General features: G+C 50.8%; 1 protein-coding gene across 5 annotated transcripts in view; it reads left to right on the top strand.

The window, feature by feature from the left end:
- Positions 1-7,260: 7,260 nt before the first annotated feature.
- TBX19 (T-box transcription factor 19) overlaps positions 7,261-25,660 on the top strand; it is a 34,113-nt gene continuing 15,713 nt past the window's right edge. For 2 of the 5 annotated variants that reach the window (XM_079106590.1, XM_079106588.1), the window contains exons 1-4: positions 7,261-7,589; positions 7,739-7,768; positions 8,097-8,158; positions 25,131-25,395. In XM_079106590.1, coding sequence (XP_078962716.1) covers positions 7,551-7,589; positions 7,739-7,768; positions 8,097-8,158; positions 25,131-25,395 — 396 coding nt within the window. In that variant the 5' untranslated portion in view covers positions 7,261-7,550. Of the gene's footprint in view, positions 7,590-7,738; positions 7,769-8,096; positions 8,159-16,717; positions 17,326-25,130; positions 25,435-25,660 lie in introns of those variants that run through there. The other 3 variants (XM_079106587.1, XM_079106589.1, XM_079106591.1) reach the window with 3 other exon arrangements.

Genomic DNA, 25,660 nt, shown 5'->3' with positions numbered 1-25,660 from the left:
CCCTGCTGTCCTCTACCTGCCCTGAGCCAGGAGCGAGAGTACATGCTACCCTCTGGCTTTTGTGACTGTTTTCATGTCCCAGAGGGACATGAGGCGAGGTGGGCTTCCGATGGCTGGAGTGACACACGTGAACCCTGACCCCTCCTTGCCCTTTGCAGTGGCTGGGCTCGACTCAGCAGGACATGAGGCTGAGATGCCTTTTAAGGTGTCACCCACTGTCCAGCATAGTACAGGCTTAGAAGTCACAGGGGTCTGAGTGTGAGCTGGACCCCATCCAGACTAGGGTCTTGTTGAACAGGTTGCTTAGTGTCTTCCCTCCGTCTGCTCTGTGTACAGATAGTGAGAGTGGTGCTTCCTGCTGGCAGCTGCCGGGTGCCAGAGAGATGCGCCAGGGCCCAGCTGGGCTGAGCACCCCCTGTGAAGGGTAGGGTTACTGCTTCGTCTTAGAAATACTGGTGACCCCAGAAGTGACAGGATGAACATGTGGCCATTAATTTATCTAACAAACACTTAGAAGTGTGTGTCCTGCACTGTGAACGCTGCCACACATCCTCTCGATGTTCACAGTGACTGCCAGCAACAGCTGTTGTCCCCTCATCATGGAGAAGCAGCTGCTCCAGGGAGGCCAGCCCTTCCCAGCTCCCTCCAGAAAAGGGCGCCAGGGAGAGTCCTGGGCAGGCTCCTCCCTGACTCTCCAGGCCTCTGGCTGGCTTGCCCAGACAGCTCCGCTGAGAGCACTGGGCAGCCTCTGCGTGGTCCTGCCTCCCTGGACCCTGCAGCCTCCCCAGCTTTCCCTTTGGTTGCCTCTTTCCTCGTTTCGCTTGGAGAGGAGGAGATCCACTTCCCTGTGCGCTGTCTGTACGACCTCGCAGGTGAGGCCGAAGTTCAGGGTTGGGGCTGTAGACCCGAGGCGGGCTGCCGTGGACCCTGCCCGTTCACTGCTGGGCGAAGGAGGCACCTGTGATGGAGGAGTGGAGGAGCCGTCTGCGGGGACCTCGTGTGGCAGGTGTGCTTGCTCACCCGGGGCTGTGCTTCCCGCTGCGCGAGCCCTTGCCACTCTCTTGGCTGGCCCGCGGGCTCTGTGAGCGCTTCCCCGGGAGCACTGCCCAGTCCCTGCTCCAGGCTCTGAGGCCGCTTGTTTGGTACCAGGCAGGTGGGGCACCAGCTCCCTGCCTCCGCCGCTGTCTTGCAGGAGGCGCTTAGGAACCTTGGTTCTCCTCTGAGTGGCTGCTGCTCAGACCCAGCGAGGTGGGCCCCTGGGTGGTCTCTCAGTGCTGGAGCATCTACCCAGCAGGCTCGTACAGTGGCTTGGTGGCTTGTGTGCCTGAGTGCCACTTCCTGTCTGCCAGTCGCTATATGTGGAGAAAGCAAGAAGCAATGGAGTTGCCTTCCACAGAAAGGACAGTTAGCAAGTGGGCCTTACGTTAGAAGGGTGTGGGGTCCCCTGGCGTGGCCCTGCTTCCCACAGCCTGCGAGCAGGGCAGTGCTGCAGGGCCAGTGCTGAGGCGGGCAGGATGCCCCAGGAGCCGAGCAGGGACGTGAGGCCAAGGGCCCTTTCCCTCGAGACAGCCTGCCCAGGCCTCCCTCATCTCTCAGGGGAGTCTGACCAGAGTCACTTGAGGGATTATAGCAAATCCTTCAACCCAACCTAAAACCTCATTTCAGCAAAAAAAAAAACCCAAAAAACAAAAAAACCAAACCAAAACAAAACAAAAACCCAAGTGTTTAAAGGTATGTGAAGCTATTTGCTAGAGCTTTTGGCATTGTTTTTAAAATTTACTACACATCCAAGATATTTATTTTTGTAATTTTGACACATGCAAGAGTTTATAGATAGTATTTTTAAAAAAGCAAATTGACTCTCAGCTGAAGTTAAATGCAGATTTGTCTGTTTAATCCCTAAAACCTTTGTCCCCCTCTTCTCCCCACCAACCCCAAACAACGTAGAAGGCTAAATTTTTGCTGAAGAGGTTGGTCAGGAGGCCATCCTTCAAAGTACTTTCCAGCACAGAGTTCTGTGCAGTCCTGGAACACTGGGTACTTTGGTCTGGTGAAGAGGAAAGTGCAGGGGACTCGTGTGACCAGGTTCACTCAGGTAGGACGTTGGGTTGCACTTGGTTATTTCCAGGTGCAGGGGTGACACTCCCCAGTGCTCCCGGCCGACCCTGGAGCGAGGCCCTGTTGGGTCAGGTTGCAGTGAGGTGAGCGGGGCCTGGCAGCCTTGGTCAGTGCGCATTGACAGAATCGCAGCCTTCCGAGCGGGAGCTGCCAGGCGAGCTGGGCTTCAGAGTTGCTTTCTAAGGACAAGCTGATGGAAAGCAGCCCAGTCCTTGCTGTGGGAATGGGGTCTGTCCGCAGCAGCGTAACGGTGAGGCTGTATGTTCACAACAGAGCGACATCACTGTGTCTAATAAGCAGCCACAGAAGGAAAGCGGCAGCAGCACACGTGGTCCCTGACACAATGGCAACTGTCCACCAGAGCCCTCTCCTGGGTCCGCAGAGTGCGAATAGAGACCGGCACTGGGCCAGTGTGAGGTGCCCGTCCAAGATCCCCCTACAATAGGAAATGAGTTTACATTCGACTTCGTGATCTTTCTGCTATGCAAACCATTCATTTTGCCTTTTTCATTGTATTTGCTCGACTTAGCAACCTTGAATGAGGACAGGAAGAAGAAACCCTCTGAATTCTGATCTTCCGTTGATTGTGTAAATTCTAGATGTGAAGTTGGGACTGAGGATGTTCAAAAGCCTATGGTGAGGGCTCGGGTGCAATCCTTGCCTAGCATGCACCAGACCCTGGGTCCAACTCCCAGCACCACCAAAAAAAAGCCTTTGGTGAATTTGTGTGCCTCCTGCCTCAGAACACTGCAGGATGCCTGTTCTAAGGTGACAAACTTCTAAAACACTTTGCTATAACATGAATAAATTTTTTTATAATTGCATAGATACAACTAATTTTGAATGCTACTTATTGCATAGCTGAATTTTTGTATCCAGAAATATATGCTTGAAAATCTTTCATATAATACTGTTTTCTTTTGACTAACCTACTTCAGAGAGAAAGAGTTGCTGTCAACCATGCTCTTTCCTCTTCCCCTCGCCCCCAATAAACGGTAGCGTTATGCTCTTAAGAAATCGAGTGGTGTCTCTTATTTGTCTGTTTCCCAGGAATCACTAAACCCCATGAGTATTGTACAACTCTAAGAAAAGACCACATCTTTATCCTGAATTCTGAGTGTGTATCACATATTGTAGGCACTTAAAAGGATCCTCCCTCCCCACATTGGCATGTTGTCCTGTTTTTTAAGTGATTGGGGTTTAACTTGGGTCTGAGGACAGTTTTGAAGGTTTTCAAAGAGTAAGAAAATTTCTTAAATGTGTATTTTGGAATATTCCTGCATTTGTAACTGTTTTAGTTATTTTATATAAACTAGGTTATCAAATTAATCGGCAGAAAGTTGTTCATGTTTCCTTATTCTTTATATCTGTAAGATTTTTTACTTTTTTTGTTGTTGCTGATATTAGTGTTAAAAGAAAAACAGACTGGTTCAATTTAACAAAATTTACTCGAGCAAGAAAACAATTCTAGAACTGGATAGCACTCCAGAACAAATATGAATGGACTACCCCACCTCTTACACCCCACCAGGTGTGGGGTTATATTTATGGCCAGAGAAGAGGAAGTGATACACAAAATCAAGATTGGTCACAGTTGGCATTTGCCTGATGTGCATATTGTCTGATCAGTCAGCAGCCTGTGATTGGCTGAGACTCAGTTGCTTGGTCATAGGGGTATGCTCTTGGCTTACCCCTGTTGACACATTAGAGTACCGTTCATCATGTACAGAGCCTGCACTGGGCCAGACTTTTCAGTCAGGTGCAGAGGCTGGTTTAGGCCAGTGTATTCCAGTTCAACTTTGGTTATTTGAGTTATCTCTCTTTTTACCTTAATCAGTGTAGCTAGAGGTTCATTAGTTTTTAAAATTGTCTTTTTAAACACAAATCATCCTGTTAAGAATTGAACATATGTTTAGTAAAGGAAGATGTGAGTGGTCAAGAAACGTGTAATAAGTTATTGTATTATTGATGTAGAATTTAAAAGACTAAAACAAAGATTGTTCCTAGGTGGTGACATTATAGTGAAAAGCAAGAGGTCATTTGTATAACAGGGTAGTGATTACTTTGAGAGGGGCAGCGAGGTGGTGATTGGGAGGAGACCAGAATACTTCTGGGTGCCAATCATGCCTTCTCATCAAGTGGTAGTTACCTGGTGTCTGATCAGTCAGAGTACTGTGGTTTTGTTTGCATTTCTGAAATTTTACAGTAAAAGAGCCAATTTCATAGATTTTCACTACTTATTTTTTTTTTCCTCATATTTACCCTGGGACTATTTCAAAGTGGAAGCTAAAATCGTTGATGTTAAACTTCTTTGGTGGTGTGTGCCTATAATCCCAGCACTTGGGAGGCTGAGGTCCAGACATTTGAGATCAGCTTGGGCAAGAGCAAGACCACACCTCAAAATTTTTTTCTAGTACAGTTTGAGGTATAATTTTCCCTCATGTACTGCTTTAGTTGCATGTTGCAAATTTTGATGTGTTTTTATTTTAATTCAGTTCAATATTTTCTTGTTTTCCTATGATGTCCTTGTTGATCTGTTGATTACTTACAGGTATATTTAATTTCTAAGCATTTTGAGGACTTTACAGATATCTATTATGACTTTCGAGGAATCACTAAGCCAAAAAAAGACTGCAGTTACAAGTAAAATGAATTCAGTTTCACCGTCATCAGACCACATGCGTGAATCTTGATTGTCAGCTTGAATGAGAGATGCCCAGGAATTTCATGAAGTACACTTCTGGGTGGGTCTGTGAGAGGGCCTACGGAGATGGGTGATTGACACGTTGGACAGCCAGCTGAGGGGGGACCTGCACTATCCAACGGCCTGGGGCCCGAAGAACAGAAGTGGAGGAAGCCCCAGTGTGGCGAGCTCCGATGGCTGTTGCTGCTGGCATTGCCTGAGATGTCAGGCTCCGCCGCTGCCCCCACCGTGGACTCCCGTAGGTGGCTTCCAGGGTGCTTCCAGGCCTCCGCCGCCAACTGGGGCTGCCACACTAGTCCCTCTTGCTCTCAGGCTTCCTGTTTCTTGAATGGAGTGGCTACTGTTTCCCTGGCTCTCCAGGGTGCAGGTAACCGTAGTGAGACTACCCAGCCTCTGGTCGTGTGAGGCAACCTAACAAATAGGACATATGGAATATAGAAGCAGAGCTGTTTTATTGGTTGTATTCGTTTAAAAATGTGACTGATGTACTGAGTGCATCCTTTTATATTCACTGGGCCTTGATTTACGGCCCACACCTTGGTCTGTCTTGACAGGTGTTCCTGTCAGCTTCAGAAGAATGTGCACTCAACTTTTAGGTGGCGTGCTCGGCCGGCGAGGGTCAGCTCAGTCAGGTCGGTGGACGGAGCTGTTCATGTTCTAGCCCACTATCGTCAGTTCTTGAGGAAATGTCAGCTATGTGTTTGTTTCTCTTCCACTTGTTCGTGTTATCTTCATGTGTTTTGCTTGCTTGCTTTCGCAGTGCTGGGGAAGGAACCCAGGGCCCTCTGCCCCTGCACTGCCCCACCAGCCCTGTCTTCACGTCTTGGAAGCTCTGTTGGTGGATCGGGGCACGATACCACACACACCAACAGGATGTGAGAAATTTGTTACTTCTGGGGAAAGGAGGGGAGGCTTCCGGGCAGGTTCCCAACCAGCCGGAGAGCAGGGCAAGGTGAGGGTGCCTGGTTCGGGTCTTCTGCCCCAGATGGAGGGGAGTTGGGCTTTCTTATCACCTGTCCAGTGTGGGGCGAGAGGCACAGAGGGAGGGGGAGGCCTAAAGACGTCAGTAGTGGTGTGGGTCAGCTTTTTGTCACTGATGAAGCACCTGGGGTCATCAGCTTGTGAAGAGTGGTGTATTTTGGAGGTTACAGCCCACGATCAACTGGCTCCATTGCTTTGCGTCTGTGGTGAGACAGGAGTACGAGGCAGAGCCAAGCCACTCACCCCACGGATGTGAGGCCAAGAGAAAGAGGAAGGGAGCAGGGTCCACCATCCCCGTGGCAGCACACCTAGTGACCTAAAGACCCCCACAAGGCCCCTCCTCTTAAAGGCCTCACCACCCTCCAATAGCACCACTCAGAGGACCAAGCCTTCAACACGTGCCTCCTGTCTCAGCCTCCTGGGTTGCCGTAACCCCAGGCCAGCCTCAGCCACTTTGCAAGGCCCTGTCTCAAAAGGGTGGGGATGTGGCTCAGGGGTCAAGCCCTCCAGGGTTCAATCCCCGCCCCCCAAAAGATCCAAACTCTGGTAGTCCAGCATTTTTTAAAAATGGGGTCAGACTTGAGCTTTCAACCTACCCGAGCCGCTGTAGTTAGAGTGGATCTCCTGTAGACAGCACGTAGTTAGCCCTGCTTTAGGAAGTCTCCTGGGAGCTTGTCGCTAGGCTCTTGGTTTCCTAGGTCGTGCACCCGTTTCTTCCCTTTTCCTTCTTTTCCTGCCTTGTTTTGGATTCACAGAGATTTTTTCTTCTCAGTTTTCATTTTGTTTTCGCTCTTAGTTTATCATACCTCCGCTTTGTTAGTGCTTGTTAGGCTGTCTGTGCGTCCGTCTGGTGTGACGCATGTCCTCGGAGCCTCGTCAGACCCTCCACCCGCTTGGGGTTCCGTGAGCTCCTCGCCACACACTTCACTTCCACACGTTGTGAAATCCACAGTACGTTGTTACTTTGGCTTCAAACACTTACCTTTTGAAAAGATTAATAAGAAAAATGTATGATATTTCCCCATATTTTTACCATTTTCTGTGCTCTGCTTTGGTTAGATCTAAAGACACCACTTTCTTCTGCCTACAGATAACCAACTTTAATAATTTCTAAATTTAATTCTGTTACTGTTGGATTATCTCAGCTTTTGTTTGTCTGAAAAAACGACTTGCCTTTACATTGAAAGATATTTTTTGGTTGGGCTTAAAATTTTAGGTGATAGTTTAAACTTTTTTTCTTTAGGTGATCGTTTTAAAAATTTTTTCTTTAAAGACAGTGCTTCAATTGTCAAGTTTGACTTTATTTTTTTAGAGCAGTTCAGGATCCCAGCAAAAACCAGCAGAAGGTGGAGCTCTCCTGTGCGTCCTCTGCACCCTTAGTGCGTGTTGGCCACGTTGCGACGGCCCCACGGAGTTGTGCCTACACGGACGGACCTGCGGCACCGTGGCTCCCGAGTTCGCAGGCAACATCCGACCATCGACCATCAGTGGGGCTTGGCATTCTGTGGGCCAGTTCACAGTGACTGTGTCTGTCCATGTCACACGGTCCTTTGACCCAGCCCCGTGCTCTGCCCTCCACCCCTCCCAGCCCTGGCGCCCTCTCTGGTGCAGCTCCGCCTGGGCCGCAGCCTTATCCAACTGGCTTCTTCCACGGGCGCCCTCCTGGTCTCCTCGTGGCTCCAGACCCACTTCTCTTTAGTGGGGGGAACCTCCTGACGAGTTACCGGTGACAGTTCTGCTCCCTCAGATGTTGGAGGAGCGCTCTATGAAGCAGGTTTTATTTAAGGTGGGAACAGAGACGACGGGAGGGAGAGGGGCCATGGCTGGTGTTCTGGTATCCCAAGAAGTGAGGGCCCTGCCCCTTTCACAGACTTACTTTCCTTGTTCTCCTGCTCTCTGCCCGCTGATTTCTCCCCTTCCTGCATATGTGACCAGGCCCAGGAGCTGCAGTGGGATGGCCAGAAGGTGAGAAGCAGGTGGGCAGGGGAAGGGCCAAATGGAGGATCCAGGCAGGTAGCAGCCCAGGGGGTGTTAATGAACAACTCCTGTCCCAGCCTCTTGGGGGGGGTAGTCTAGGCAGGTAATCTTGGTGACCAAAGGGCTCCGGAGACACTGACATTCCAGTCTCCCAGGGTGGTCTCCAACTTCCTGGATCCAAACCAGCCTCCATCTTCTTGATCTGACCCCATCATCTATCTACACTAACTGTCTTTAATTTTGGCTTCACTTCCACTGTGTGGGCGTGCCACAGTCCGCTCGCTCCTTTGCTGGAGGACATCTCTGTTACTTCCAGATTGCCGCAGTTACCCGCAAAACTGCTGCTGTGAACACCTGTGTGTGGATCATTGTGTGTGTGTAAGTTTTCGACTCCTTGGAGTAGATACCAAGGGATGTGACGTGGGTTTCACTGTGTGAGTGAGTTTGGTTTTGTAAGAATCTGCCTGGCTTCCTTCCAAGGTGCCTGAGTCACGCTCCACCAGCAGTGAACAGGAGCCAGTGTTGCTCTACGTCCTTGTTGGCCGTGGGTGGTGTCTTCCGAGTTCTGGACTTGGCCACCTGAGCAGGTGTTAAAGTGCCATTTCATTTTTGTTTGCCCTTCCCTGATAATGTGTGATGTGCAACATGTCTGCCTGTGCTTATTTGCCATCTGCGTGTCCTTTTTGGTGAGGTGACAAAGGTGTTACAAGAAAACAGTAGACCAGTATCTCTCATGGACATAAAAGCAAAAGTCCTCTACAAAATATTAGTACATTGAATCTGTCGAATCTAAAGATGCAAAAAAGAATCCTACACCATGACTAAGTGGGATTTATTCCAGATCTGCTGGTTCAACATTTGGTAATCAATGAATGAAATCCATCACATTAGTAGACTAAAGAAAAACATCTCATGATCACGATTGCATAGATAGGTGCAGGAAAAGCGTTTGACAAAATCAGACACTCGTGACAAAACTCTCAGTAAAATAGGAGTGCAGGGGAATTGTTCAACTTAGGAAAGATTTTCTATATTTAAAAAAAGCTAACATCATACTTAATAGTGAGAATATTACTTTGGGTAGAAAATAAAGCTAGCTAAGGGGCTATTGCTCTGGAAAGGATAGAAATCACACAAAGAAGAAAACCCGAGTTGGTGCACCAAATCCTTGAGTCTGAGCACGGAACCAGTCCTTGAAAGCTAAAGGAGGCCATTTTATCATTTATTTGTTATTAAATTTGTTTTAATACAGCAGGTTGAACTCAGGGTGCTTAACCACCGAGCCACCCCCCAGCCTTTTTAAAAATTTTTTGTTTTGAGGTGGGGCCTTGCTAAGTTGCTGAGGCTGACTTTGAATTTGTGATCCTCTGCCTCAGCCTCCCGAGCTGCGGGGATCACAGTCATGTGCCTGGCTAAAGGAGCCCACATGAGACTCACGATTATTTAGCAGGGAAGTAGATGTGACATTTGTGACTTGAGACGTAACACGGACGGTGCGAGACCTCGCGTCACTGGCTGGGGATGCCAAGGCTGTCTATTGGCTTGCTATCCACGCTGTCCCCCGGCCCTTCACTGTGGCTGGCGCTGTCCCCCTGCCCTTCACTGTGGCTGGTGCTGTCCCCCCTGCCCTTCACTGTGGCTGGCTAGGGTGACCCTTTCAAGCGCGTTCTTCATCGTGTGGGGCGGTGCTCACCCTGCAGCCTCCACGACTGCGTGGTCTTGGGGGTCTGGCCTCTGCCTCCCGGACGTCTTCGTATGGCCCAGGTAGCCCCGCTTCCTGCCATGAATCTTCTTGCCCTGTGGTCTCAGCACCCATGGCTTTGGCTGCCCATATTCCTCCTGTTTGCCAGGTTCCCTCCTGTTGAACCCCCAGGTTTCAGAGTGAGCCTCCCGTGCTCAGCAGCCTCCCCTGACCTGACTCAGCCGGTGGTTTCCAGCCGTCCTAGTTCACAGGGGCACGGGCAGCGTCTGCTTCTGCTGGCCATGCTGTCCCCCGCACTTCATGTACCAACCAGTGGAGAGGAGAGACTTCAGCTCTCTGGTTTTCCGGGGCTTTGGATGAACATGTGCTTTTCCTTTCTCCTGTTGCCATGCCTTCACTTGAGGTCAGCGTGTCCGTGTCCCCTGGTTAGCACCGAGGGCAGGGCGGCTGTGGAGGGCACCTGGAGGGAGGGCAGGAACGTCTTCCTGTCACATGGAGGAGAGGCTGTGTGCGTCCTACTCATCATGGAGACTATGCTGGGGATTTAGAAAGACGTTCTCACAGGTGCCTGGACACTTGGAGCAGAAGGCACTTCTGTGTGATGTTTGTGGTTACAAATATTAGCCGTCTGGGGTCTGATGATGATGTTGCTGGTGGCTTCCAAAATCTAACCTTCCAGACCTGGGAGCAGAAGAGCTGTTGGCATGGGAGGCTATCTTAGAAGGCTCTTATGACGTTGTGTTGGAACTGACCCCGGACGCTAATGAAAGAATAATCCTCCCTGAATCACCCCAAAGCTTGTAATCCCTAGGCTGCATGTTGGTGATTAAAAAAGAAAGGTAAGGGCAGCTGTCTTTTTGTTCAGTTTAATTATGTCCGAGTACCTGGGTAAGTGCTAATTTGCTGGTGGCACTGGCTGGGGTGGACAAAGGTGTTAGGTTTCTGCCGGCTGCAGGGACTCAATGTGCGGACGTGGATTCTGCCCGGCAGACGCCTCAAGATCTGGGCACAGTTCGGGGGAGCTCAGACAGGTGAGCTCAGGTTGCATGACTTTTAATTTCTGTCCACTGAGCTGGAGACGTGGGTCTCTGTGTGCCAGAGGACACTGCAGTGCTATCAGGTGTCAGCTAGACCACACACTTAATTAATAGCTCCTCACCTCTGCCTCCCCACCTCCAACAACAGCCCGGGCCGGTGAGACCAGTCAGGTGGTCAGGGGGAAGGGGAGCGCTTAGCACCCTCACCCCCCAGCTGGGTTCAGGGTCACGGAACCCAGCACCGCCCAGTTGGACTATTTAGTTGGTGTCCCAGGGTGTGTCTGGAGGCAGCCTGTGAACTCTGAACTAGATGGTCTGCGTCAGTGCCCTGCCCATGCCGAGTGCACTCCTGGTGTGCAGCCTGGTCCACAGCCATTGGCCCAGCTCTCCAGCTGGATGTCTGAGCCGTCACCCTGAGGCCACATCCAGTGGTGACCTCCTGTGGCTCCTACCATCTGGACAGCTCTCACGTCTGCCTCTCCTCCATCGTGCCTGCTGGCTCTCAGCCCTCTCGAGGCTCCTGCAGCCTCCCTGCCTCCCTGCTGTCCCCTGCTTTCCCATGCAGCCCCACCGCCGGGGTCTCCTCTGGCGATGCAGGTCTGATTGGGCCAGCTGACTGGTCAGACCATTGTGGGTTCCTCGCCTGCCTGGCTAACCGTCCACCATCTGATTCTCAAGTTTTCCTGCCCTTAGGTCGGCTTCGTTGGCATTTTAAAACACGCTCACTTTTACTTGTCTGTGGCAGCGCTCTCCTGAAGCCCAGGTTTCCGCACGAGATGTGTTTCTCTGCCACGACTGTTAGGATGACAAACCTCAGCCACATGCCGCCTGACTTCATTTCCTCGTGGGAGATGCTGGACGTTCAGAGCCCCGGTCATTTCCTCCCGAGTCTCGGCTTGCTGTTACCTGATCGCTCAGTGCTCTTCCGTCTTCTGACCTTCCCTCTCCCCAGGAATGTGGCTCTTCACTGGGCCAGGCTGAATTTTTGCTACTTCCACACTCAGCTGATGCATCTCCAGCTCTGATGGTGACCCTGGCTTCTGCTGGGAACGTATCTCCTTAGATGATTTCTCTTCCAAACTTTGCTGCAGGGAATTTGTCAGTCTCCACCCCATCGTGACCTCTCCCTGAGGTCAGAAGTGGTGCTCACACAAAGTGCGCCCTCCCGAGGTTGGATGAGTGGTGGACAGAGTGACCCAAGTGTCAGTTTCACTCTGCTATCATTCCTTCCTGCACACGCCTTCCCCTCCCTTCGGTCCCCTCTACTTAATGTAAAGTAACTGTTCTTCCTTACCTCCACCCTCCTTATTGCGAATTAGCTTCCGCATATCAGAGAAAACATTCGGCCTTTGGTTTTTGGGTTTGGCTTATTTCACTTTGCTTTTGAGACAGGATCTCACTATGTTGCTGGTCTAGAACTCCTGGGTTCAAACAGATCTCCTGCCTCAGCCTCCAGGTTCACCATTGCATCTGGCTAATGTAATATTTGACAAGACATACTATTTTATTATTTATTGTTGTATTTTTTGTTTTTAATTTTTTGGATTTCAGAATGGAAATAAATTTATTTTTAAACATTTTTTTTAATAAAAATTCCTTTGGGCTATTTAAAAAAAAAATGATTGATTGATTGATTGGGGGTGTATGTGGTTCTGATGATTTAACCCAAGATCTTGTGCACTTTAGGCCAAGTGATCTACCACTGAGCTATATCCTCAGCCCTAGCAAAATACTTTAAAACAAAATGTTGAAAAAATCCTTATGAAATATGAATTGTCTCTTAAAATTGCCTCAATAAATATTGTGATACATCATCAAATAAGCAGTTTTCTTTTTCTTAATAATATCAGTTATTTACCTCATTACATTTTGCTATGTTAAGCAATAAGAATAGAGGGCCTACTGTGTGTCAGCTACTAGGTTTTTGTGGTTAACAGTCAAGTGGACTTATGCTATTGGAGGCAGAACCATTTCCTGATCTAACCCTGAGACTGGGGCGCGAGGCACCCCCAGATGTCCAAGACATGCCCTGCACTGTGTGCTGTGAGGTTGAGCTATTTCAGGGAGGCGCTGTGTGCAGAGATGCCTCAGAGAGAACCAGCCAGTGACGTCTTCTGGGACGCTTCCCTGTGAAGTACGCCGGGGACACCGTCGTAAGCTTTTATGAAACAATTTAGAAAGTGGCAAGCCGCTGTCACGAAAGCCATAACATCATCTCACGCCTGGGGAAGACAAAGTTTGAGCACATGTGCGTGCGCGCACACACACACACACACACACCTACACCTGCACAGCATGATGTGGTCAGGTTCCCCTTCCCTACGCACCTTCCTCTTCCCCTTCCCTGCTGATCTGCCTGCTCTTCCTTCTGTCTTTATGAAATCCCTTCTTTATTTCCTTTTTTTTTTTTTTTTTCTGTATCATCCATATGTGAGAGAAAAACATGGCCCTGCCTTTCTGTGTCTGGCTGACTGCTTAACAGGATGCTGTCAGGTCGTGGTGAGTGTTCAGCGTAAGATTGTGGGTGAGAGAAGCAGCAGCTCCTTGGGCTGAAATACAGCCTCTCTGCTCAGGGGCTGGATGCCTGTGGGAATCCGCTTCACCCCCTCTGGACTGTTATAAGGAAGGGCTAAAGGAGATGTAAATATGCTTAGCACTTTTTAATCTTGACCAAGAGCACGACTATAAAAAATTAAGTGTAAAGAAATAATTATAAATGTTCCTGAATATTTATTGTCCAGACTTTTTGAGTGTTTAAAATTATAAAAATGGAGAAACAATAAATATAAAAGGTTGGAACATGACCTATTTATAAGATAAAATAATTTGTAAGTTGCAAAATAATAGTGTAGAAAATTATTCAGTGTCATGGGGGAATATTCCTTATACATTGAATTAAATTCACAAAATCAAATTGCAAAATAATAAATCTTATCAGTCTTTCATTTACTCACATGCTCAAAAAACTGCTAGAAGAAAAAAATAGCATTTGCCCGTCCCCTTCCCCAGAGGCAGCCACTTGCTCTTTCTGCCGTGACTTCTGCCATTGTCTGTCTGTCTGTCTGTCTCTCTCCTCTCTCTCTCTCTCTCTCTCTCCTCTCTCTCTCTCCATCTCTCTCTCTCTCTCTCTCTCCTCTCTCTCTCCATCTCTCTCTCTCTCCATCTCTCTCTCTCTCTCTCTCCATCTCTCTCTCTCTCTCCATCTCTCTCTCCATCTCTCTCTCTCTCTCTCTCCATCTCTCTCTCTCTCTCTCTCTCTCTCTCTCTCTCTCCATCTCTCTCTCTCTCCATCTCTCTCTCTCTCTCTCTCTCCCTCTCTCTCTCCCTCGCCTCACACTGGAGATTGACCCAGGGCCAGGCAAGCGCTCCGCCCCTGAGCTGCAGCCCCGGCTTCCCCTCACTGCTTCTGATTTGTGTAAATGGAGGGAACAGCGTCTGATATCGTGGCCGTTTTTCCACGTTTTCACTGGTGCTTTACGGCTGGTGGCATCGTGATGGTGGGGTTTGTTGTTGCCTCTTCGTCCAGGCCCACAAGTGGCGGTATAACTTGGCCAGTATCCCTCCCAGCACATTTGAGGCAGGGTCTCCCTAAGTTGCCCAGGCTGGCTTTGAACTTGTGACCCCCCTGCCTTCGCCTCTGATAGCTGCAGGTATAGGCCTGTGCCACCACGCCCAGCTTCTCTCCATGCTCAACATCGTGTTCACATTGCTCTTTGCTAACTTTTGATATTACCGTCTTCCTAATGAGGAAGATGGTAGCTTATCACTCTTCCCTGTAATGCAGGGATCCCCTTCCTTCACCCCAATTTCAGAGTTTTTATTAGATAAATATTCAATATTTCCACTCTTACAATTGTTTCTGTGTTATCATTTTGTTTCTTGGACAAGTTTTTTTTTCCCTTGTAGTTCATAATGGCTTCAGTTTTTTCCATTAATTTCCTTCTTCTTGTTAGTATCCTTTGGTAGGCAGAGTTCTAAGATGGTTCCTGAGTTCTGAGTCCTGTGATGTGCCTACATATTCCCTTCCCCTTGACTGCTGGCAGGAACCTGGAGTAGGAGGGAAGTCACCGCTGTGATTTTGTTACATTAATTATGTGGGAAAAGGGGCATGGCAGACATGACCAAGATTCCAAACTAGTTCACTTGGAGTTAAGGAGACAGGACTAGCTTTGGTGGGTCTGACCTAATCTGGTGAACCTTCAGCAGGACAAGAGGCAGCAGATGTCCTAGCTTGGAGGAAGAAAGCCAGCAGCAGGTTCTGCTCTGCTGGTGGAGGTGGGCAGCCTCTAGGAACATAGCGTTGCAGTTCTGCAACCAAAAGGAGTGGACTTCTGCCAGTACTGGATGAGCCTGGGAAAGGACCCAGGCCTCGGACAACACCTCGACAGCCTCGTGAGGTCCAGAGCAGGACACCCAACTGCGCTGTGCCTGGATTTCCAGCCTGTCAACTGAAATAATGAGGGAACGCTGTTCTAAGCTGCTACATTTGCAGTAATTTGTTAGATAGTAATAGAAAACTAGCATGCGTCAATCATTAACTCAACTGCTAATTGTCCATCAAAACGCTAAGTGCATCTTGATGAAGTCAAGCACATCAGGTAGCTGATCAATCAGACATTTGAAAAGAGACCCCATCCAGCCTTCCAGCTTCCTGCTTCCTGCTCTGCAGGCTGCTTCTTGGTTGATCTAGGATGGACCTATGGCTGGCCGTGGGCCCAGTTAGCGTCCGTGTTACCATGGATTACCCTCTGAGCCAGTTACCCTCCGAGATGTCCAGGGCCTGAGCCTGATTGTAGCTCCACAGGACAAAGTGGAGAAACGGTCTTGGCTCAGGCTTGTCACTGAGGTGTGGAAGGGGCTCTGCGCTCATGGCCCGGGGCTCCTCCCGCTCCTCGAGGTGGGCGTGGGTGGTGCCGCCCCAGCTTCCACTTGCGTGGGAGGGTGAGGCTGGGCGCTGCCATGGGAGCCCACCACCGAAGGCCACTGTCACACTGCCCGCTGCTTGCCCGGTGGGGCCAGACTTGACTTCTGTCTGCTGGGGAAGCGGCCGTCTCTCTCCTTGGGCTTGCCTCTCCTGCTTCTCCTGGGTGGATCAGCTTCTCTGCAGTCCCCTCACCGTGGGGACACAGCGCCAGGTCCACTTCAGCTCTTGCTTTGTCCAGTCGAGTCTCTACAAACCAGCCAGATTTTTAAGACAAAGAAAACCCTGCTGTTTTCCTGCTTCTCACTCCGACAGTTTCTATTATGGTGAGGAAATCCAAACCCCTCCTGTGGCCCCTGGGTGGCGTCACCTTGCCAAGCACTTCCTTGCCCCTCTCTCATGCCCCCCAGAGCCCCTGCCAGGCCTCTTAGCTGTGGGTCCTCTCTGGCACTCTTCCCACCATTCCTTGATGAGCTTCCAGCTCCTGCTCCTTGTCCCTTAGTACTGTGTGTCCACTAGAACTGTGTGTGCCTTGGTACTGTGTTCACTAGTACTATGTGGGCCAGTACTGTGTGTCCACTAGTACTGTGTGTGCCTTGGTACTCTGTGTCCACTAGTACTGTGTGTCATGGGAAAAAACACTTGTGTTTTCACAAATGTCCACCCCAGAAGGCCAGAATAGGCCCGGACAGCGTAAAGGGAACTCCAGAATGCCTCTTGGGACCAGCGATCACGATTGCCCTGCCGTGATACGTGAAGTTTCTCTTACTCACTGGAGGCAGAGTGCTTTGCAAAGAGAAAAATATGATACTTTTTTAAAATCTCACTCTGGCTGTGGCAAGAAACAAGAAAAATCAAGGCTCTGGATTTTAGGAAGCAAAGACATGGTTCATAACTCTTCTGCTTGTTGAAGGCAGACAGGGCCTTGGAGACAAGAAGGGTGGGACCCCTCTGGAGAGAGGTGGCCAGCAGGGGACAGGCTGCGGGAAGAGGCCTCACCCTTGGCACACAGAGGTCTCCCTTATCCTCCAGGACAGTCGGGTTGCTTGGCCTGGTGCCTCCCACCTCCCACAGACACGGTTCTTCTCTCAGGGACGTGGCGTCTGCAGGCCCCAAAGCAGAGCCGAGGGCTCTGGGCTCTGCCTTATCAGGACAGCCTGGTGGCACCACGTTGGTCCATTCTCCCTAGAACCTCTTCCTGTAGGTGCCACGTGCCATGATTTACACACAAACATGATTTGCCTGATTGTTGCAGTCTGGGCCTGGAATAATTTTAATTAACGGGAAAATGGTCCTCAATACACCGATTAGACCTCTTCAGGTACAACAAGATAAAAGCCTGATAATTTGGATGGAGTACTCTTCTTAAACGGCTACTCCAGGCAGGGCAGCCAATGGGAGAGCCAGGCTCTCTCCACCTGACCCAATGAGTAATTAAGAGAGGGCTTTTTCTTCCCTACCTCTCCCCCTCCCTCCACCCCGCTCCCCAACTGAAGCTTAACAGGTTGGTGGCATAATTTGGGGACTTTACGGGGTGTCACACTAGGAGCTTAGGCAGGAGCCAGGGCGTCCTCCTCCTGCTCCCCAGGCGCTGGCCAGCTGGGTTGGGAAGCAGACGAGGAGGGAAGGCAGGGGCTAGGAGCGGGCAAGGTGCTGAGCTCTCTGCAAAGTTTGAGAGGGGCCGGGCCATGAGCGAGCTGGGTGCGCAGAGGACCAGCGAGGGCACCGTTTCTCGCCTGCTCAATGTGGTGGAGAGCGAGCTTCAGGCGGGGAGGGAGAAAGGCGACCCCACCGAGAAGCAACTTCGGATCACCCTGGAGGACGCGCCCCTCTGGCAGAGGTTCAAGGAAGTCACTAACGAAATGATCGTGACCAAAAATGGCAGGTGAGCTTACCCGCCGCCCTGCTTGGGCGCACCCCGCTGGCGAGGGGGCTGACAGCCTTGCATGTCCAAGAGGCTGCCACTCTTCCTTCAGACACTCAGCTGTCCCCGGCCCACTTAATTAATTCTCAGATCATCAGAGAAGGGAAGGCGAGAAGCTCTGGTCTTACGTGTGTTTAAGTGGGGACATTCCAGGAGATTACTGTAGAGGGGGCTGTGCCCCAGGGGAGGGGATGTGCACTCCAGTATCAGAAAATAGTACTGAGTTTTGACTGTGCTCAGGAGCAGACCTGAGCTCCACCTCTGTTCAGAGAATCTGAAGTCCAGTTTATTTGGAAGCTGAATGGTTTTCTCTGAAGTACAGAAAAGTTTGACCAGCTAAAGAGTGGGAGCAAAGGGTAGATTTAATTTCCTTGCCTGCCCTTCCATCTGCTTCCCTGTGTGTGATGGGTGGAGGGTCCGTTTGTGATGGTGTCTGTGGTATGTGACAGAGGTTGCAGGAAGAGAGGGTGAAGTCACAGGACTCTGCCTGGGAGAGAAGTCACCTCCCCTTTTCTCACTGCAACAAACTAGAATCACCATTAATTCTACGTGTCTGCTGGCATTTCTTGGATTCTGTTGAATCTAGTCTGTTACAGGCTGTCAAGGTGGTAGAAGCGGCTTTCACGTAGGAGAGGAGAAGCAGCTCTTTGGAATAAAATCACACCGCTTGCAACGGGCTCCCCGCAGGCAGTGATGCTCATTCATCTTTTGGTCCACGAGACACTTAAGGTTTCTTCGCAGGGTTGTCCTGGTCAGGACTGTTCTGGTGACATCTTAAGAGATACTTTGCCATAGAGAGAAGCTGAACTTCCAGCCGGCTTTTCTCTGTGCAAAATGCTTTCGTTCCTGAAGTCTTGGCTTCTGATTTCTTAATAAAACACAGTATAGAAAGTAAACGGTCCCTTGTCCAGAATCATGAACTTGGAAGCTGTTGCATGGTGCCAAAGTGCTTCATGAGTGAAAGTTGGACCAGAAATAAGGGCATTGCCGTGAATTGCACTTCTACGGGTAGCAGGACTGTCGCCTGGCTCCATGTTTACGTTTCTTCTTTCTAAATGGGTGGGATACTTAAGGCATATGGAAGATTTATTGCCTTTTTTTTTTTTTTTTTGCGGTGCTGGGGATGGAACCCAGGGCCTTGTGCTTGCGAGGCGAGCACTCTACCAACCAAGCTATCTCCCCAGCCCAGATTTATTGCTTTTAATAGTTGTAATCGTAAGTACCCTTATTCTTTCTCTTGATCCATATTTATATTTTTTTATCTCTTTGGCAGAAAAAAATATAAAACACATTTTTTGACTTCAAGGAATCACTCCCATTTTTAAATGGGTTCAGTCTCTTTCTTCCCAAGATGAGCAAAGATGCAACTGTAAGACCTTGACTGACCACAGGGAGACCTTGCTTTACTGGTCTTCAGGTTTGTTGGGTCACACTGATACCTCGCTGCACCCTAGTTGTTTGTTCAGATGGCCCTATATTACAATAAAAATAAGTATAATCACTGATTAGAGTATAGATCCTCCATTCCAATAATGGTTAAGTAATGCATATCTGAGGCATCATAAAATGCAATGAAGTTATATCAGAACGTGCTTTTGCCATTTAAAAAGAGGGTTTCTCACCTTTTTCACCTAAATAAATTTCTTCCACATCTAAAATTTGCAGTTCTCATGAAGTCGTTTCATACTAACCTGGGAAAGGGACTCTCTGTAGGAGAAGCCCAGGGGGTCCAGGGGTTCTTGCTGCCTCTGTCTGTGGGACCACTTTTCCCTCCCACAACTGGAACACTTTTCTGAAATTCTCTTAGGGACTGTGGACCCCGGACTCCTGAGGGTCAAGATTTTTCCAGAAGATAGAAAGTTTCTACATACTTTAGATAAAGAGGGGAGAGAAAGCTGGAAGAAATCGACGTGTCTAATATTAAATGGGCTTAGGCGGGACGTCCCTATCTCTTTAATCCTCTGCTCCATTCCATGAGAAGCACCCTGTCCTTCTCAACATAATCACGTCCTTTTGGTTTCTTCTTCTTCACTTCCCCTTTCCTTCTTCGTCCTGGTCACTTATGTCTCCTTTTCTCAGGCTTCTCTGCTGGGCGGCCAGCAGGCCCTCCTGAGGATGTGGCCCTGCTCTGTGGAGAGAATGGTGTCCCCAGCCCAGAACTTCCCACTCTCATTACCTGCCCGCCCTGTGGTCCCGCTGACTTCTCGGGGTTTCTCAAAAGCTTCTCAGGGATAGTGAGAGGACTGCTGTTCGCGGTGGCCTGGCGGCTCTGTGAAGGGGAACGGACAGCCCACGCTGTCCCGCGGAGAGCTGAGGCCCGCCCTGCAGCGCCGACCTGCTCTGCAGACACGGTAGGAGCCTTGGCTCGGACACTGATCGGAAGCAGAGAAGAAAGAGGATTTTACCCAGAAATTCCCTAGTATCCCCAGAAGCTGGGACCCTGCGGGAATCCTCACCTCCCGGCCGCTTGCCCCCTTCCTCCCTCCCTCCTCGCCCCTCCCTCTGCTTTCCTTTCCCTTTTCTCTTTCTCCCTTTTTCTCCTCTTTCTGAAACTTAAAACTTGTAGTCATTCATTTCCACAGTCTTTCAGACACAGCGGGGACACCTCGGAGCCCTGGATGCCGAGTCACCTGTGTGTGCCCAGCCTGCTTTCCGTTCATCTCCAGCCTTCCAGCTACCAGCTGGACGGAGGTGTCAGAAAACACCCATTTCCGATAGCAGGATTTAATCACGTGCACTTGGTTTTCTTCGCTGTTAATGTCTTCATCTGAGAAATGCTGTAGTTTTGTCTATTTGTGTGCAGTTAAATAATTTTGACTTCACTAAATTTGGTTTGAGTAGGTTTTAAGGAATTAGAATTGAAGTACCTGGTGTGTCCCTTGCCGTCACAGGTGAGTGTTGCAGCCCGAGTTCGAGTCGCTGCTTAGTAGCGGGTGTGGGTGTGGGGAAGCCGAGCCCAGACTGTGGCTCCCAGCATGGGCTGGAGACAGCAGGAAAAGCTGCTCGCAGGACCGGTAACCCCGAGTCCTCCTGGACAGCCCATGGCTTGTGTGGTCTGCCTGCTTCCCGAGGCCATGCTTTTCTCCTCTTTGGTTTGTCTTTGATTGACACCTGCTGCTCTCTCTTGTGGAAGTGTCAACATCTGTGTGCGGCCCGGAGCGCCACACACACAACAGGCGCACACGCACATGCTACTCCGGAGGCGCTGGCGTGCACTGCTGGTGCTTTTCATCCCGCAGGGAGACGGAGGAGGGTGTTGGTGTGTGGGACCTCCTGAACTGAGCTCTTAGTCGTCTCTGCTCTTCCCTGCGACACAACCTGCCTCATCTCTGCCCTTCTTCCTGCAGACCTGGAGGCAGAGCCTCCAGGTGACATAAAAGCTGGAAAGGCTCCGAGCAGCAGGGAGCCAAGGGTGCAGCACCAACCCCCTGTGGTTCTCCAGTGGTGCTCACCTGTCGCCTTGCCACCCAGGAAGCTTTCAAGGGTGGGTGAAGTGAAGTTATGCTGAGAGCTACGACTGATTCACATGTTTCTAAACCCCTCAAAGACTCCGGATTCTCTGTGCTTGGGAGAGAAAATGGAAAAATCAGCTTGCTCAGAAGTGCAGTTTGTCCCTGACGACAAAGCCTGGCCCTGAGAGGTGACCACAGGTAGAGAGTGTCTCTAGAGGATGTGCCAAGGTCATTGTGAGGCCAGACCGAGGGGGTGTGAGGTGGGAGAGGACGTTGGCTCAGAGGCGGGTCTAGACCTGCTCACTCCTCCTTGCATAATGGGGATTAAAGGTGCACACCCTGTCCTAGTTCATCCGGGGAGGGACACGGAAACAAGAATGATCATAAGGTTCTTGACAAACGGAGTACTGAAGAACACAGAGCAACCGACCACTCCAGCCTCCTTCAGGTGTCCTCCTACCAAGAAGAGGGACCTTGGCTTCGTTTTTATTAATAGCCTCATTGTGATATAATCACAGAACATGAATCATCTTCTTGAAGTGTGCAGTTCGATGCTGTTTAGTGAATTCACAGAGCTGTGCATCCATCTCCACAATTAACTGTGGAACATGCTCACTACCTCCAAAGAAACCGCCCCTGCCATGGCTCCCCAGCCCCAGGATCGTGGGTCCTTCCGCCTCCGTGGCCGTGCCTGCTCTGAATGCCCCGTCGGCGAGTCCGCAGCCTGGGCTGCTGTGTGGTGGATGCTTTCGCGAGGCGTGGCGTCTTCCAGGCGCATCAGTACTTCATTGCTTTTCGTGGCCGCGTGGCATTTCGCGGAAGGCGCACCACTTCCCGCAGGTGCGCCGCTTTGGGCCTTGGGTTTCGACGCTCGCTGTTGTGCTGCCGCTGCTCCCGTGCTTGTGCACGCACCTGAGGCCTCCTTACTTCTTCCTGGCATGTGCGGGTGTGGGTACAGGGTGGACAGCCCTCTCCATAATTGGGTGAGGGACTGCCCACTGTTTCCCAGGGTGATTGCGCCACGTTGCGTGACCCCCAGCCAGGCACAGGGTTTGGGCTTCCCTGCGTCCTCAGCAACTCGGCACTCCTGGTTTTCTGCCACGGCCAGCCCCAGGTGTGAAGCGCTGCCCTTTGCGGTGCTGGCCTGGGCTTCTGGTGGCTGGTGATGCTGAGCGTCTGGGAGCTTCAGAGTTGTGCCATGCTGCCTTCCTGACTGCACTGAGGCGTCCAGCCACGGTCTGCGAGACCGGCTCCACAGAGGAGCGGCAGGGGGCCCTCCGACCCCTGGGAAGCAGGGTGGGGGTCTGCAGGTTCCTTCCCTCTGCCTCAGCCACTCTGACTTCCTCTTTCAGCTTCTCAGCAGAACAGCCATGGGTCCCTCGGGCTGTGTGCTTGCTGCTCCAGTGCTGTCAGGACCCCTCTGTGGGGTTCTGCGTGACCCATCCTTCTCCCTACGCAGGTCTTGGCTCCAGCGTCGCTTCTGAACTGACCTAAGGTCCTTCCCATCGGCTAACGTGCCCCTTGCCCCTTAGCCCCCATCTGTGACCCTACCCATTTTGGTTCCTGATAATCTAAAATTATCTTATACACTAAAAGCAGCAACTCATTTACATTTTTATATGTAAATGCTTATGGGGGCTTTATTCATAATTATCCCAAATTAAAATCCATCCAGGTCCTTTGCAGGATGAAAGGGTAAGCCACCGAGGGACCTCTGCTTAATGGGCTACCCATTGGTACACACCGGTTGTGCACCAGTGGGTGTCCTATGCATGACATGGTGATGGTCAAGTCCATCGAAGGGCACCAAGGACATGGGGAGACTGGCAGACTGTGCTGCATCTTTTTCTGAAGTAATGTTTGTTAGTGCATTGTCGTTCTACGTAAACTTGGGGTTCATTTCCACATGCTCACGAATGGTTTGGCGTGGTTTGCCCTGTTCCAGTCCTGGGGCTGCCGTGCCTCCTGCCCTCCGCAGGGGTGTCCTCTACTCCCGTGGTCTTCCTTCTGTTGGCTCGTTTTCCCTGGTGTACGTGGAACAGGCTTCCTCCTGGCATACTTATGCATGCAGATAATGTGACTTGGTCAGTTCCATTCCCGGTTTGAAGGAGGTAGGCTTTGTTAGGAAGTGAGCTTTGTGAGCAGGACACTGGGTCTGTGATTGTCACTGGATCCCCACTAGAACGGCTCCTGGCCTGCAGCAGGCGTGCAAAACTCGTGTTAAAGAGAAGATAAATCTCTGATTAGGTACTGAGATCTGGGAAAGCATTGAGGGGCCTCTTTTAATGGGACCCGAAATATTAACTTTCTAGAAGTTTCTAAAAAGAGTGAAAATAAGGAGCAGTGAACACAATAAAGAGAAAACAGTGGGGTAAAGCAAACATCCTGACCCTAAGGCCTCAGCTATAAAACTGGCCAACAAACAAACCTCTGCACCTTGGGGTGGGACTGAGACTTGGATCAGAGCACACCTGAAGTCCTGGGTGTCGTGTAAGCTCAGCACATGACCATTGGTCAACCGTCCCTGAGACCCAAGCTGGACCTTCAGAAACCCTCCAGTGTGGCGTGTGGAGACACTGCGTGCTCTGGAGCATGAGCCACAGCACAGACACTCGGCTCCTCTGGCCGGGAACATCTGGGTCTCGGAACTCGCCTTCTTCCTGAAACTGTGCGCTGCGCATCCCCATGGAGAAAACCTGTGGCACTTTTACATTTGGTGTTCACATGACACTGTCATTTCACATGACAGTTATACACACGTCACTTTTGTGTGTTTTATAATAAAGTAAAATCCTTTAGCACTTTACAGAAAGCACAGAACCCAAAGTCAGGCCATTTCTCTGTGCATCTCCTGCAAAAAAGTCAGACTCCTGGCTGTCCAAAACGACCCTACGTGGTCCCTATGGTTATTCCTAATGCCCACTTTTATGATTTTTGCAAATGGCCTCTGTTGCCTACCCTTGCTCAAGACTATTAAAATAATTGAAAACATGTAGCAAACAGGAATAGTCTAATCTGATATCAAGAGAAAGAAACAGACAATTTTTTCTGTCGAAGAAAGAACAAAGGAAAACACAGCAGGGAAGATCGGTGCCACACAGGCACCTGGGAGGATTGCCAGGCTGGGTAACGGGAAGTGCAGCTGTCACATCTGGGCGGAGAGGTGGAAGCTGGATTCTCCAGCTTAGATTCGAAATGCATCCTCTGATGTGTTTTCCTCTGAATTCCACTTAGTTTGCACACCTGGCAGGCCAGTTCATGCACAAGGTTCCTGTTTAAACCAGGTTTTTTTTCTCCTTGAACACTCCAAGTCAGTCTCATGAGCTCATCGTGAGAACTGGTTAATTCTCAAAGTGCTTGCTCCCGTGCCTGGCAGCTAATGAATGCTCGGCAGTGTTGGTGTGCGGCCATCACACCCCAGCCCTGAGGTGGCAGCCCTGCTTCCGCTCCAGGACCTTCCCTAGGTAGCAACCTTGGCAACTGGAAGGGCCCAGGGCTCCACTCCGCCTCCCTCCTGCCCTCTGCTTTTCTTTCTGAGTAGACCTGGGAGCGACTGCTATGGCCACGGGGTCCTGTTGGGGGTGAAGATGCTCTGGAATCAGAAGCCAGACATCTGGGTAGTTTCTCCAAATACCTGTGAGAGGTGTGTGTGGGCATGTCCGGATCCCCACGAGATGCTTAGAGGGTGGCTCTGCTGCCCCAGGGGCTCGGAGTCTGTGCTGCCTACAGCTTCTCCACTCGGGGCTTCCCTGGCACAGGCCCTGAGGAGCCCTGCAGGCGCGGGGCCGTCTGCTGCCCCAGCGGTTCCTCCCACTGCCGGCCACCAGGTGTTGCGCTGAGTGCCACCAGCAACCCCCACTCAGGGGATTTTTGGTGAGCTGGGAAGGGCCCTGTGTGGCATCAGCCTGCCAGGGGAGTCCTGGAAGAAGCTCCATGCAGGACCCGGTGTCTGATAGTGCACTGTCCTCTCCAGGTTCCCCCCACCGTCATTCGGAGTGGGACACAGCGTTTAAGAGTCAAACCCCTGGGGCTGGGGTTGTGGCTCAGTGGTAGAGCGCTTGCCTAGCATGTGTGAGGCACTGGGTTCGATGCTCAGCACCACATATAAATCAATAAGTGAAATAAAGTTATTAAAAAAAAAAGTCAACCCCCCATACCAAAGGCGTTGTGGAAGGAGGCTCACTCAGGGCTTGGCCCCTGTTACCGGGCTCCCTTCCCGCACACTCCCCGGAAGCCTCAGCGTTGAGACCCCGGCCGCCCGGAGTCCCTCTGCTCTCCCTCCTGTGACTAAGTTCCTTTCCTTTTCCTTTTCAGACGGATGTTCCCTGTTCTAAAGATCAGTGTCACGGGACTGGACCCCAATGCCATGTACTCGCTCCTGCTGGACTTTGTCCCCACAGACAGCCACCGCTGGAAGTACGTCAATGGCGAGTGGGTGCCCGCGGGCAAGCCAGAGGTCTCCAGCCACAGCTGCGTCTACATCCACCCCGACTCCCCGAATTTCGGGGCCCACTGGATGAAGGCTCCCATCTCCTTCAGCAAAGTGAAGCTGACCAACAAGCTCAACGGAGGTGGGCAGGTAGGCCCGCCGCCCCAGCGCCATCGAGAAATATCAAGGGTACATTTAGGCAATTAGAGGGGTCCTCACCAGCCTCTTCTCCCACAGAAGCCAATTATTCCCTGGAGTCCAAATGTAAACAGGAATAAACAGCTCTTAATTGGCGCTTTCGGTTTTAATGGACTTCCTGCCGTGGAGAGGCGGAGGAGAGAGCGCCTAGTTTACTTAACCATCAGGGCCTCTTTTCATAGTTGTGTCTTGCGTGCTGCTCTTACCCAGCCGGGAG

The sequence above is a fragment of the Sciurus vulgaris genome (genome assembly GCF_902686455.1).
Source record: "Sciurus vulgaris genome assembly, chromosome: 12".
In the NCBI taxonomy this organism is placed as follows: Eukaryota; Metazoa; Chordata; class Mammalia; order Rodentia; family Sciuridae; genus Sciurus; species Sciurus vulgaris.
Note: the sequence above shows the minus strand (reverse complement) of the source record. Positions and strands in the feature narration are given on the sequence as shown.